The sequence below is a fragment of the Lepisma saccharinum genome, chromosome 3, assembly GCF_977018435.1.
Source record: "Lepisma saccharinum chromosome 3, izLepSacc3.1, whole genome shotgun sequence".
NCBI lineage: Eukaryota > Metazoa > Arthropoda > Insecta > Zygentoma > Lepismatidae > Lepisma > Lepisma saccharinum.
This window is the reverse complement of record NC_139231.1, coordinates 88,073,267-88,084,988: the sequence shown is the minus strand read 5'-3', so window position 1 is coordinate 88,084,988 and position 11,722 is coordinate 88,073,267. Positions and strand designations below refer to the sequence as shown.

The following is an 11,722-nucleotide window of genomic DNA, read 5'->3' as shown; positions in this document are numbered from 1 at the left end:
CATTGTGTTGCATTGGCACTGGTGTATTCAAATCAAGCAATGATTTGGCAGTCGTTGAGTCAGTGTATATTGTAAATTTTTGACCTGCCAGATTTAAGTAAACATTCTTAACTGACGAAACAATGGCTAATGCCTCTCTTTCTCCCTGACAGTAATTCTTCTGAGCAGATGAAAGTGTAGCTGAAAAACACGCCACTGTTCGATGTTCGCCATCTATCTTGTGCTCTAATTGTCCTCCAAATACCGTAGCAAGAACTGTCCGTTTCTAGGATTATTTCTTTTGAAGGATCGAAAGGAATTATAGCAGGTGTCTGAACAATCTTATCTTTAACAGCCTGAAATTCCGATACACATTGATTAGTCCACAACCATTTTTCGCCTTTCCTCAGTAGTCTATGAAGGTGTGGTATTGTAGATGACAAGTTGTGTAGAAAACGGCTTTCAAATGCAACCATCCCTAAAAAACTTTGTAGTTGAACCTTATCCTTTGGCTCTGGACTTTCTAAAATAGCATGCACATGCTTTTCACTTGGTGTGATTCCATTTGCCGTAAAACGTCTTCCTGAGTAAATCACTTATTGCTCTAGGAATTCAGATTTACTTAAATTGACTTTAACATTAAAGCGTTCCAGGACTTGTTTTGTTCTTAGGAAACATTCTTGTAGCCTATCTACAGAAATGATAACATATCAATAAATTCTGCAACTCTTTCCAATCCTGTTAAAATTGAATCAATTACCTGTGTGAAAAGCTGAGATGAAACATTTGTACCAAATGGTAAACGTTGCATTCTGTACAAGTGAGAATCATAATTTAAACACAATATGTTTTGAGAGTCTGGATGCAAACTTACTTGTGAAAATGCTGACCGTAAATCAAGCCTGGTGTAGTACTTTCCTACTTTAACTTTTTGTAAAATATCAGGAAAATTTGGTAGAGAATACACTAAACCATCGGTTTGAAAATTGACCATTTTCGAGTAATCTACACAGATACGTATACAATTATTTGATTTCTTAACTGGCACAATAGGACGTGCCCATTCGGAATGTTCTATAGGAGCTATAATATTCTGCTTACACATATTATCTATTTCTTGTTTTATTTGATCTCGTAATGAATATGCTATTCTGTGCTTTCCTGAACACAGGCCTGGCATTCTTCTGTAAAGGTATTGATACCTTGAAATCTTTATTGGGTGTACTAATATCCTCATTAAAAACTTCTGCAAAAGATGTCAGCAATTGTGAACGACAGTCTTCAATATTCATTTGTTCTAAATTACTTGAATTCTCTACCTCGGCTTTATGTTTGTTCAGAATCATGGCTTGGCTATTTTGCCCTTGCACATTTGATGTTCGTGAACATTCACCTATATCATCAATCCTTTACTGATGTACCTTTGGAGTATCCATTATGCCTGAACGCTGAATTTTCAAACAAGCATCTGGTAGCGAATCTTTTGATTCTAGACCTAAGCAAGCATGTGTAGAATCTTCCTATTGAATGTAATCAGTTTCAGGAAACTCATTTAGAAGTTTGCTGCGCCAATCACAAAAAAATATGTTCATTGCAGCTCTACCAATCAATATATTTGTATTAATCTTATCGCCAACAACAAAAGGCATCATGTACATTTTGCCATGATAGTAAAGTTGTAAGCTTAATTGGCCTAATAAACACAATCTTTCACCTGATATCGACGTATATGAATTTAATAACGGACTCAGTGTGAAGTTGCCTATAAGATTAGTTAATAAATCTTTGGAAATGAAATTAGCAAAGCTACCAGAATCAACAATAGCTTCTAAGGATTGGTCTTGTATTATAAAATTAATGTACAAAGGTGAACGTTCATTTCACAATGAAATTTGCTCAGATGCATGTTGCAAACTAGAAATAGATTCATTTGCTTTTTTATTGTACATTTGTTGCGTGCTTCTACTTAAGAAAGTATATGCACCATCTTCTTGCACACACAATAAGCTATTTTGAGAGTTGTATTCTCCATAACTATTACCTTTGGTATCTAAGTTACTGTTTCTCATTTCACAATTTCCCTTATACATAGTAGATAAATTGACTGTAGGTACGTTCCATTTTTTATTTCTTTCGAAACATGTAGCCGAGAAATGTCCTTTCTTCTTACAGAAGCTGCAAATAGCATTGAATGCAGGACAGTTCTCTTTGAATGTGCAACCTAACCTTGCACAGTGCTTACATTTTATATCACTTGCCTGATTTTGCCGTGATACAAATTTTTGGCTAAATGCAGTTTGGAGTTTAGATTGTGGCATCCCTTTGTATGCATTATTTGTTCCGAATCTTGATTCTCTTGTATGTTGTTGATTCTTTGAAAAATGAGTTTTACCAAACGAATTGTTTGTACTGAATTTACATGAGCCGTGTACCTGTTTACTTGCACCTACCAAAATACTATTTTGGTTTACTTTATTTGTACATATTATTTCATGTTGAAGTACTACATCACAAACCTTTTCGAATGTGCTGGGCATGTCTGACAGTAATCTATCTTTTAGCATACTGTCGGGAAGTCCAAACACGAGTTTCTCTCTAAGACGTGTGTCTAATTCATCTGTTGTAAACTCACATGTTATTGCAGCAACTTTTAAGCGATTTATCTACGATGTAGCTGTCTCACCTTGCTCTTGCGTTATTTGCATTTGTTGAATCCATTTATTAACTTGTGGTGCATATATTTTTCTCAATGTAGCAAAGAGTTCCTCCAAGGTGCAATCTTGTGGATCCTTTGGACTTAATCTGTGTTCCAGCTCTTGATATGGTAAACTACCGATTACAGAAATAAGAGTAAACACTCGTTTCCTTTCTTGTATATCGTTAGCCTCAATAAAAGCCTTGAATCTTTTAATATACGAATTTATATCCTGGCTTGGGTCATAAGCCTCAAATGCAGGTATAAAACTTAAGTGTTTTTCCATACTGGCTCACTTGGACTTAATTACTATAATTCGACTTACAGTAGTAATTATTTATCTTCTTTAATCCCATCCTCGTTGCCATTTTGTTATGTCCTAATATTTATGACATAAACAGAAATAAACATCTCAAAATTGGAACTTCATAATTAAATATATTAAAACTTGTAACAAGGTGAATTACATTAAAAACTTAAAATCATCCATAAGACACATAAAAAAGGTACATAATCGTTACTATGCACAGATCATTACATTGGCCATAGCTGCCAGTTTACCATGTACAATAATGCATTTTATACTATATATCAGGGGGTGACTCAAAAATTTTATACTTTAACCTTTAGCAGACAGAAGCCTTTCCCACACGCATAAGTGTATATCCTCTCCAGATGTGAACTTTTCAAGTTCACACTTTTTAAAACTTGCCGTGATGTACCAAAAAATGTAGCTGGAGAACTAATTGTTGTAGAGATATGTATTTTTTTTTAAAATCACGGGCTCTTAGTGAAGGTGAAATTTATACATTTCAGCTCCCAGTAACAAAACTTAAAAGAAGAAAATCGAAATTTTGCACTAAAGAAAAATGTGCCTGCATGCCCGTGGCTACCACAATAGACCAAAGTGAACAAAAAAATTAGTATGTAGTATTGGTAAATTCCTACAACAATGCAAAGTTGCATTAAAAATGGGCTCATACTACTTTGCTGGAGTTTGGATATCTCTTGTTCTGCAAAAATGCTGTGCAACACTTTTGTGGAGTTTAATTATTCTGTAAGGATGCAAAATGCATGACTATTTAATTTTGCACCAACTTTATGTGGTAAAAGTAAATTACATAATTAAATTATAGCTATTTTAATTTTCACATTTTAAATCAAAACTTTAGTGGACTGATGTATGATTGCAATGGAATATTTAGTAATATTTATAAATATTCCTAACAAAACTTTTAATAGGACTGGCCCAATACTGATGCCGATGTATCTGTATTAGCCAGTACCACTGGTATCAGTTGGAATTTATATTCACTGATACTGACCGATACTTTTCCATTCTAATTATCCTTAAAATTGCTAAAAAAGATTTTTTTGTAGTACCACTATTGTGTAGAGAAGTGGATTTTGTGATTATATAACCACAATTTTAATATTCCAACGTGATTAATGTTTCTAAAGCAAACTCTGGCAAATTGATCGTTATATTTGAAGTGGAAAACTTACATGTTAATATTAACCCTTTCTCTACCAAGTTGGAATTCAACATGTTATCCTTGCAGACCAGCATGATAATGTATGTTGTCAATACCATGCCAGGAAATCACATTTTGTTTCAAAATATATTTATTAATCATAAAATACACTCCTCACAAAAAAGTTTGGAATATTGTTATATTAGGCAATAGGTGGTAGGCAAGATCTTGGAATTCAACAACACGTGGTATCTGTCTGCTGGATGTGATCATGCTTTCGCCTACATATCCCACCCTGCCTATCACCTAATCGTCGCCACCTTGTAATCAAGGAGCCCCGGGTTTGATTCCTGGTGGAGGCACATAGTGGTTCGGATCCCACTTTAAAGTGCAGGTTGTAACTAAGCTGTAAAAAAAGGCCCATCTCATTGTAGTCACGCTCAAACTCAACTGCATGAAAACAGGATCTACTGTATACAGAGTACCAGTGAAAGTAAGCTGTTGTCCCAGTCCATTCTTCTAGGAAATTATTTTTACGAATTCAAACCAGAACTTAGATCTTTCCAATTTTATTTTTAACAATGCCAGAATATAGAATTCTAATAAACAAATAGTTTATATTTCCCTTTCTTTTTATATCAAATTCAAATAAATTAATATCCTAATACTTAATAGATTAATAATTGGGGGACAATACGTGAGTAGTGCACGTGGCCATACGACTGAGAATTATAGATTAGGTTCCTGGATACTGATTCTAATAATAATCTAATTATCCATTGAAATTAACAAATCTACTATTGAACAAATAAATAAATATCTAACTAAAGAATTAGAAGGAACCCCAATCTACTTACATCTCCCATCGGATAGCCACACTCACCATTCACGTGTACAGTAAGAGTCACTCCACTCTTTCCCCCTTAACGGATGCCTTCCGACTGAGCAGGCTTGATTCTTCCTCATGGCTCTGAGCATGCTAGCCAATCAAAATGAGGCAAGACGTCATACAATGATACCAACTCACTTCGTGGGCAGAGGGTTATAACGTTCAGTCCCGATTAGCTTTACTGTGCATCAATTAAACTTAAAATACCAATCAATCAAAACCTATCGCCTAATATAACAATATTCCAAACTTTTTGTGAGGATTGTGTAAAAGTATAGAACATGTATTAGAAGAAGCTTGTGTTCTCACTTTCATGTGTTCATGTGTACAGTCACAGACACTTCTGGATTGTAATATTAACTTTCAATGTGATCTTTACAACCCAGAAGTGTCCATGACTCTAAAAGTTCACATCTAGACATGATTCTCTTGATAGGAAGGGGAGGGGGAATGATATTGCACTCGAAGAAGGGTCATTTCAAATCAAATCATACAGAAAAAGTAAAAAATGGTATGCACCGTCTCAGATTTTTTCAACTTTGCTACATTTTCCCCTCATGTTATCCTTACAAGAAATGCAAATTTTTAACATTCTCAGACATTTGTCACCTTACAAAAAAAATGGAATCATGCATTAGTTATTTCATGACCTCATTACTACTCACTGGTTAGAATTTATTGAAAATTTACACTTGTCTTAAAAAATAAGCAAACTTGCTTGGAAACACAATTTTATGACAATTTGAACCCCAAAATTTTTCTCTAGAGTTAAAGAAAAATGTTCAAAAAATATAGGAGTCGGTTTCAAAGTGGATTATCACCAGGAGTTCCACTTTCAAAATGGATGAAAACTGTTAACAGTGAAAGCTTAATATATATATGCATATTAACAAGATCAAAGTTCATAATGGAGAAATGTTGAAAAACAAAACTACACTTTGTCAACCCCCTCTACTGTGGCAAGTAAAGATGGAAACACGGAGTTCCTAAAATGGCACCATAGTATTTTACTCCTTTTTTAAGTGAATGAATTATTGTAATTACAAAAATTTAAATCAAATATACAGGATGATTCAAAAGTTTGGCACCATAGCACAATGTTACCAGTGCAGATAGCTAAAAATGGAAAAATTGTTGGGTCTCTTCCTAACATTATTTTCAAGTTCCTAAACATTGTTGTTAACACTGTTTAAATGTTGTATTTATTTGAAAAAATAACACTTACATCTACAAGTCTAACATCTGTCTGGTTCTAGTATTTCACGTGCGTGTTAACCATATTAAGTACAGAGTTGAGAAGACAGGTTTCCGTCTCCCACTTTGAAACCCATGGAAGAAGCAAAATAAAAGGGGATGCTGATAAGTTTTTAGCTTTACCTAGAAGAAACAAGATGTGGTAAATGATGATGATGAAGTTTTTATTCAACATATTCTCCGTGGAGACTAACACACTTGTGCAACCTTTCTTGGAACATTTGAAGACCTAAAAAAATGTCTTTGGATGCTCCTGAAACCACTCCTTACAGCCTGGATGTCCTCAGCAATGGCGCCAAACTGATATTTTTTAAGGGTGGTTATCGGAAGGGGAATACGGTGGATGGTCTTATATTTTGAACCCCATGGCAGCCAATTTCTGCATTATGATAGAGCCCATTGCAGTGATGCGTTGTCTTGGATGAAAAGTAGTCTGGACAACTTTTCGCAGCATGTTGATGCCAGTTTGTGCTTCAGATGACCAAGAAGTAGTGTGTATTATTTATTTTTTACACTGAAGCCCTTATCGAGATAGTCAACCAACAGCACACCATCCTTGTCTCAGAAGACGGCCGCAAGAACCTTGCCAGCTGACTTCTGGAACCTTCACTTATTTAGACATAGTGAATCACTGTGCATCCACACAAGATTGTTCTTTCATCTCTGAATCATATATATAAATATATGCAGTTCTCATCAACAATTACCAATTGGGCCACGAAGCCATTATCATTCCACTGAAGAACTGCTTTGGACTCTCTTGTTCTACGTTGAGAAGTATCGGGATCCACTTCCCGGAAGCTTCTCAATGTCAAGGTGGTGATCCCCCAGTATTTGTGCAATATCCTCATGAATTTGACTTGCGGACTTTCTTTGTAAAAGGGCCCTGTTTTGTCGCAAGAAACTACAAGGATGAAGAAGGTTCATTACAACATACAATTTTTTTTATATCAAAACAGGAGGAGGCACAAAGGCTAAGGACTTATCAGCACCCCTCCTCCCCATATGTAAAAAACTTAGGAGTAAGTAAAAAAAACTATGGTTTAGCCAATACCAATGTATCGGTAAGTATCAGTTGAATTTTCGTCACCAATACCAATGATCTTTAGTGGCTAGAAGAGCATCCAAGAGAAACAACTTGTTCGTCAAGATTTGTCCTTTTCGAAGTTTCCCTCGCCCTTCCTTGTGACTTGGGGGTCAACCCAGGAAATTTCCTTCTGGGAAGCAGATAAGTTCAAAGGCAGGACTAAAATGCTGCACCCAAACATGACATTGAAGGCATGCAACTTCCTGATGGTCAACTCTATATGGAAATAAAAGAAACCATTCATTGCCAATTCTTGCTCAAACTCATGGAGTAAGAACGTGGATGTTTTATCATGCTGGGCTGATTCCAAAGTTCATGGGAAAGGAATGAATCTCACTGTAGGGAAGGAGGGTTGTGGATTCCTACCCTTTTGTGTGACTGCTGGTCGATACCAACACTGCAGCAACTTGTTTTTATTGCAAATGACAGAGAATTAATGGACTGCAGGGTATAAATAGAGTCAGCCAAATGAGCATTATTATATATTTGTATATATTTTTAAGTCGTTTTCCTCCTTCTATAAGTTAACCAATATGACAAGAATGTTCTTTACATGAAACTGAAACAGCGACACTTCTAATAATCCACCGATTTTTCAGTGTACCTGCAACACTTTTAAAAAGGCTTGCAACATTTCAAAAACTTTTTCTTTTTGCATCCTCTGGGTCTAGAAAGAAGTTCACATAAAATGTCTCAAGATATTTTAAAGTGCTATAATGCTACATGAGAATAAATTGGGAGTAATTTAATGTCATTAATAGTATGTGATGAGATGTTTTGACTGTAACTAGCCTTTATTATTTTAAACTGGAATTATACAAGTATCGGCATTGGTATCAATCAGAGTATCGGTATTGGCTCAGCCCTAGTAAAAAGCAATTCTTGGAGTAATAGTTTCCTTAAGAGTAAAATAACATTTCTTTCGCAAGTTTTTATGGGTCTTGAATTGAGAACATACATATGTTCAGAAACAGTTTCTTACTTCGAAGTCACTCATGCAATTTGGAATCTGTATAGCTCAGAGTGGGTAACGACATAATTAGCAATATACATATATATGAAACCAATTTATTAACATAGTAACAATTATAATTTACATGTATTATTCAATTGTAACAATTAAAATTTACATGCATTATTCAAAACAATTTGTGCAAAAATATAAATATCTGATTTTCTTATAAAACCACAAGAATCACTCGTGAAAGTTACCAACATTGATTAATAAATTAAGCCAAATATATAGATATTTTATTAAAATGGATGAATGTATCAAGTAGAATGGAATTTTATAGTTTTCCAACAATTTTTCTGTAGAAAAGTACATTCATGTATTGTTGCCAAGTTTTCAATTATCAATACACACAGTGTCATATTTCATCAAGTAATTGTTGTGTATTAAACAATTCCTGTGTTTGTTCAAGTGACCGAGTACTTCTTACATTATTGCTCACTGTTGCTCCTTTTTTTACTTCATCATGTGATGTTTTTTGCACTTTCCTCTGCCTACCCCGAACTCTTTTCTTCAACACACCAGCTGTTGTATCTTCATCTGCATCTAAAAACTCGTGAAGTTTATCTTCTATAATGTTTTTGGATGTTACCGTAGCCTGTATTTTGCTTTCACTGTCAGTGTCCGAGTCTTCTTCTGTTTCTGCTCCATAAGGATCATCCTTATCATCACTGATTCTTGGACTAGTTCTAGTGACTCTATCAGCTGTAATGAAAATTTTAAAATATTAAGTATGTACTAAAATAAAATTTCACCTGATACCAGTCAAGAAAATCATGAAAGTCAAGAAAAGAAAAAGTAAAGAAATCAACAAGTAGGTCAAGAAATAAATAAAAAGTCCAGAAATTATACTTGTGGTCAAGAATGTTTGCTATCACAATGACTGATTGATAGAGGCACATATTTTTGGTAAATAAAAAGCAAAATTTCGGTATAAAAACTGAGTCAATTTCGGGTTCAAAAGCGGTAAATAAAATAAAATATCGGTGTTATAGCGGTGAATAATCACATAAAAAATGCTATATAAAATGGCATTTTGGTTTTAAAATTGTGAATATAATCCTAAATTTGATTTAAAAACTACACTTATTCCACAGAATTAACATTTCACTTCTAACAGCCCATTTATGTGGTTATCCGAGTATTAAGTTTATTTCTGTGTAAAGGAGTCAATTTTTGTTTCTCCAATATTAACAGCAGAATTAATCAATTTTCCCGGAATTGCATAACTCTCAGGATAATTCAGACCTCAGAAGGTGTCGCGTCGGTGAATAAACCCTAAATTTCGTGTTTAAGAGTTAATTTCGCTTTTTGCAGTTCATTTCGCATTATTTCGTGACAAAACATGGTCACAAAATACATCTCACACCTTCCAAAAACATGAAAAATTAACACTACAATGTGTTTTTTCAATTTTCGTTTTTTCGTCAAAAACGAAATATGCATGCCCCTACTGATTGATTTATTTAGTTTATTCTACTTCAATTTTCTGCTCCTTGGCTAATCTCGAAAATGAGGATGAAAGGTGGTAAGATAAGATGGATGAATGAACAATCACAAATATATAGGGACAACTACACAAGCCCCACATAAGATTATACTGGCTGTGAGTCCAGATGCTGGAGCCTCGCTAGGCTGCCAAATGCAGTCCAGGATGCATTCATAGATAAAGCAAGTCTAATGTCTAATTCTCTTGTTAAATACAGCTTCAGTTTTCATCTTAACTGACCTTTTAGTAGGGTTTTTTCATTAAATAAATATATATTTTCTTAATTGCCAATTTTCAACTTTACCTAAGCAGCAGTAGAATAAAAAAACGTTAAGAAATAGAATAAAATCAATATAAAATGGCAAATGTCATGAAGAACCTGAATCAATAATAAGCTAAACACTGGTGCAATAGGACACACAAGCTAAGTGGCTCTTCATTGGGTGATGTGTGGTCAGCATATGAAGTCCCACCAAAACTGTTTTCTGGCTTTCTAGACCAGAGTCTGCTTTTTCTTTTCCAGTAGTTCCAAACTGTCATCATCAGAACAACTTGCACCGTTTTGCAGGAGCTTTTTCATCACAACAACTGGCATGTATGGGTGAAAACAGTAACAGAATTATGCACTAAAGTAGAAAATATTTTTGGAAATTGCATAATCTAATTCATCCCATTTCTGAAAAACACATTGGTACAGGGTAGTGTGACGTCTTGCTCAATTTCGATGTTGTTTGGAACAATCAGTCACAACCCATTTTTTTATTATTTATTTGGAAGTACGTGCTTTTTTCCCCCTGGCTATCTCCCTGTAATAGAAATAAATAACACACCCTCCACAAAAGAAAATACTTACAATATATATATATATATATATATATATATATATTAAGTTTCTCAATCACGGGTGGCTGCGGTGCTGTAGGGAGAAAACCAAAAGGATCTGACAATCAAAATGGGCACAAGTCTAAACTACCAACAAGGAAAACGTCTGCCCCGAGAAGCTGTCTAGGTGGCAGTCTCGTCGCCCCCCTGCGAGCTTCTTGGGAAAACAAACGAAGTTTCTCCGCGAACTGACAATTCCATGCATCGGTCTAATTCCTCTATACAGGATGGGCCGGAGAATGTGGCGAAACGGGATAAACAAGTCCCGATTCACCACAGTAGGTCACACAAAATGAATATACCTCCTTGTTGGTAGAGGAGTAAATGTTAATGTGTGCAGCAAATGATGAAATTGGGTTCAGAGTCTGTCTGTATCACAGTATTTTTTGGTCGTTTTCTAACAGGAAAAAAAGTCACTTGTGCTGCAAACATACATGTTAAAAAATGCATTTTTTGATGATTCCTAGCAGCAAAATAAGGCCTGAATGAGTCAAATGTTACTAATAACATTTGTTTAATCGGATTTTCTCTACATGCTGTGTAACATTCAGGCATGTAGCCAGGAGGGAGGGCTAAGGGGGCTGAAGCCCCTCCCCCCTGAAATCCTACAAATCATCTAATTTAAATAGTGTACAATGGTAATTAGACTTCTGGGTGTCCAAAGAATCAGAATAAATGTCTATAAAATGTGGTCTCCTCTTCCCGATCGAAAAATGAAGTATTTAGATTTCGGTCTGTTAATAATATGGTAATTGCTCCTGATTAATTTTACTTCCTTAGCAAGATTAAACATTAGATCGAAAAAGTTTAGTGTATAATAGAACAATCAGCTTATATTTTTACATTCTAAATTTAATCCAAAGAATGTCACACAGTATAGACTTTATGAGTAAAATTTGTCCCTAACTTTTAAAATCTTTTTTTGAACGGAATGTGTAAAAGTTAATAACAAAATACAAT

General features: G+C 34.7%; 1 protein-coding gene across 1 annotated transcript in view; it reads right to left on the bottom strand.

Moving 5' to 3' along the window:
- Positions 1 to 8,473: 8,473 nt before the first annotated feature.
- Positions 8,474 to 11,722, bottom strand: part of LOC145985896 (DNA repair protein XRCC4) — a 44,516-nt gene continuing 41,267 nt past the window's right edge. The window contains exon 5 of the mRNA XM_083120031.1: positions 8,474 to 9,096. Coding sequence (XP_082976157.1) covers positions 8,750 to 9,096 — 347 coding nt within the window. The 3' untranslated portion in view covers positions 8,474 to 8,749. The remainder of the gene's footprint in view (positions 9,097 to 11,722) is intronic.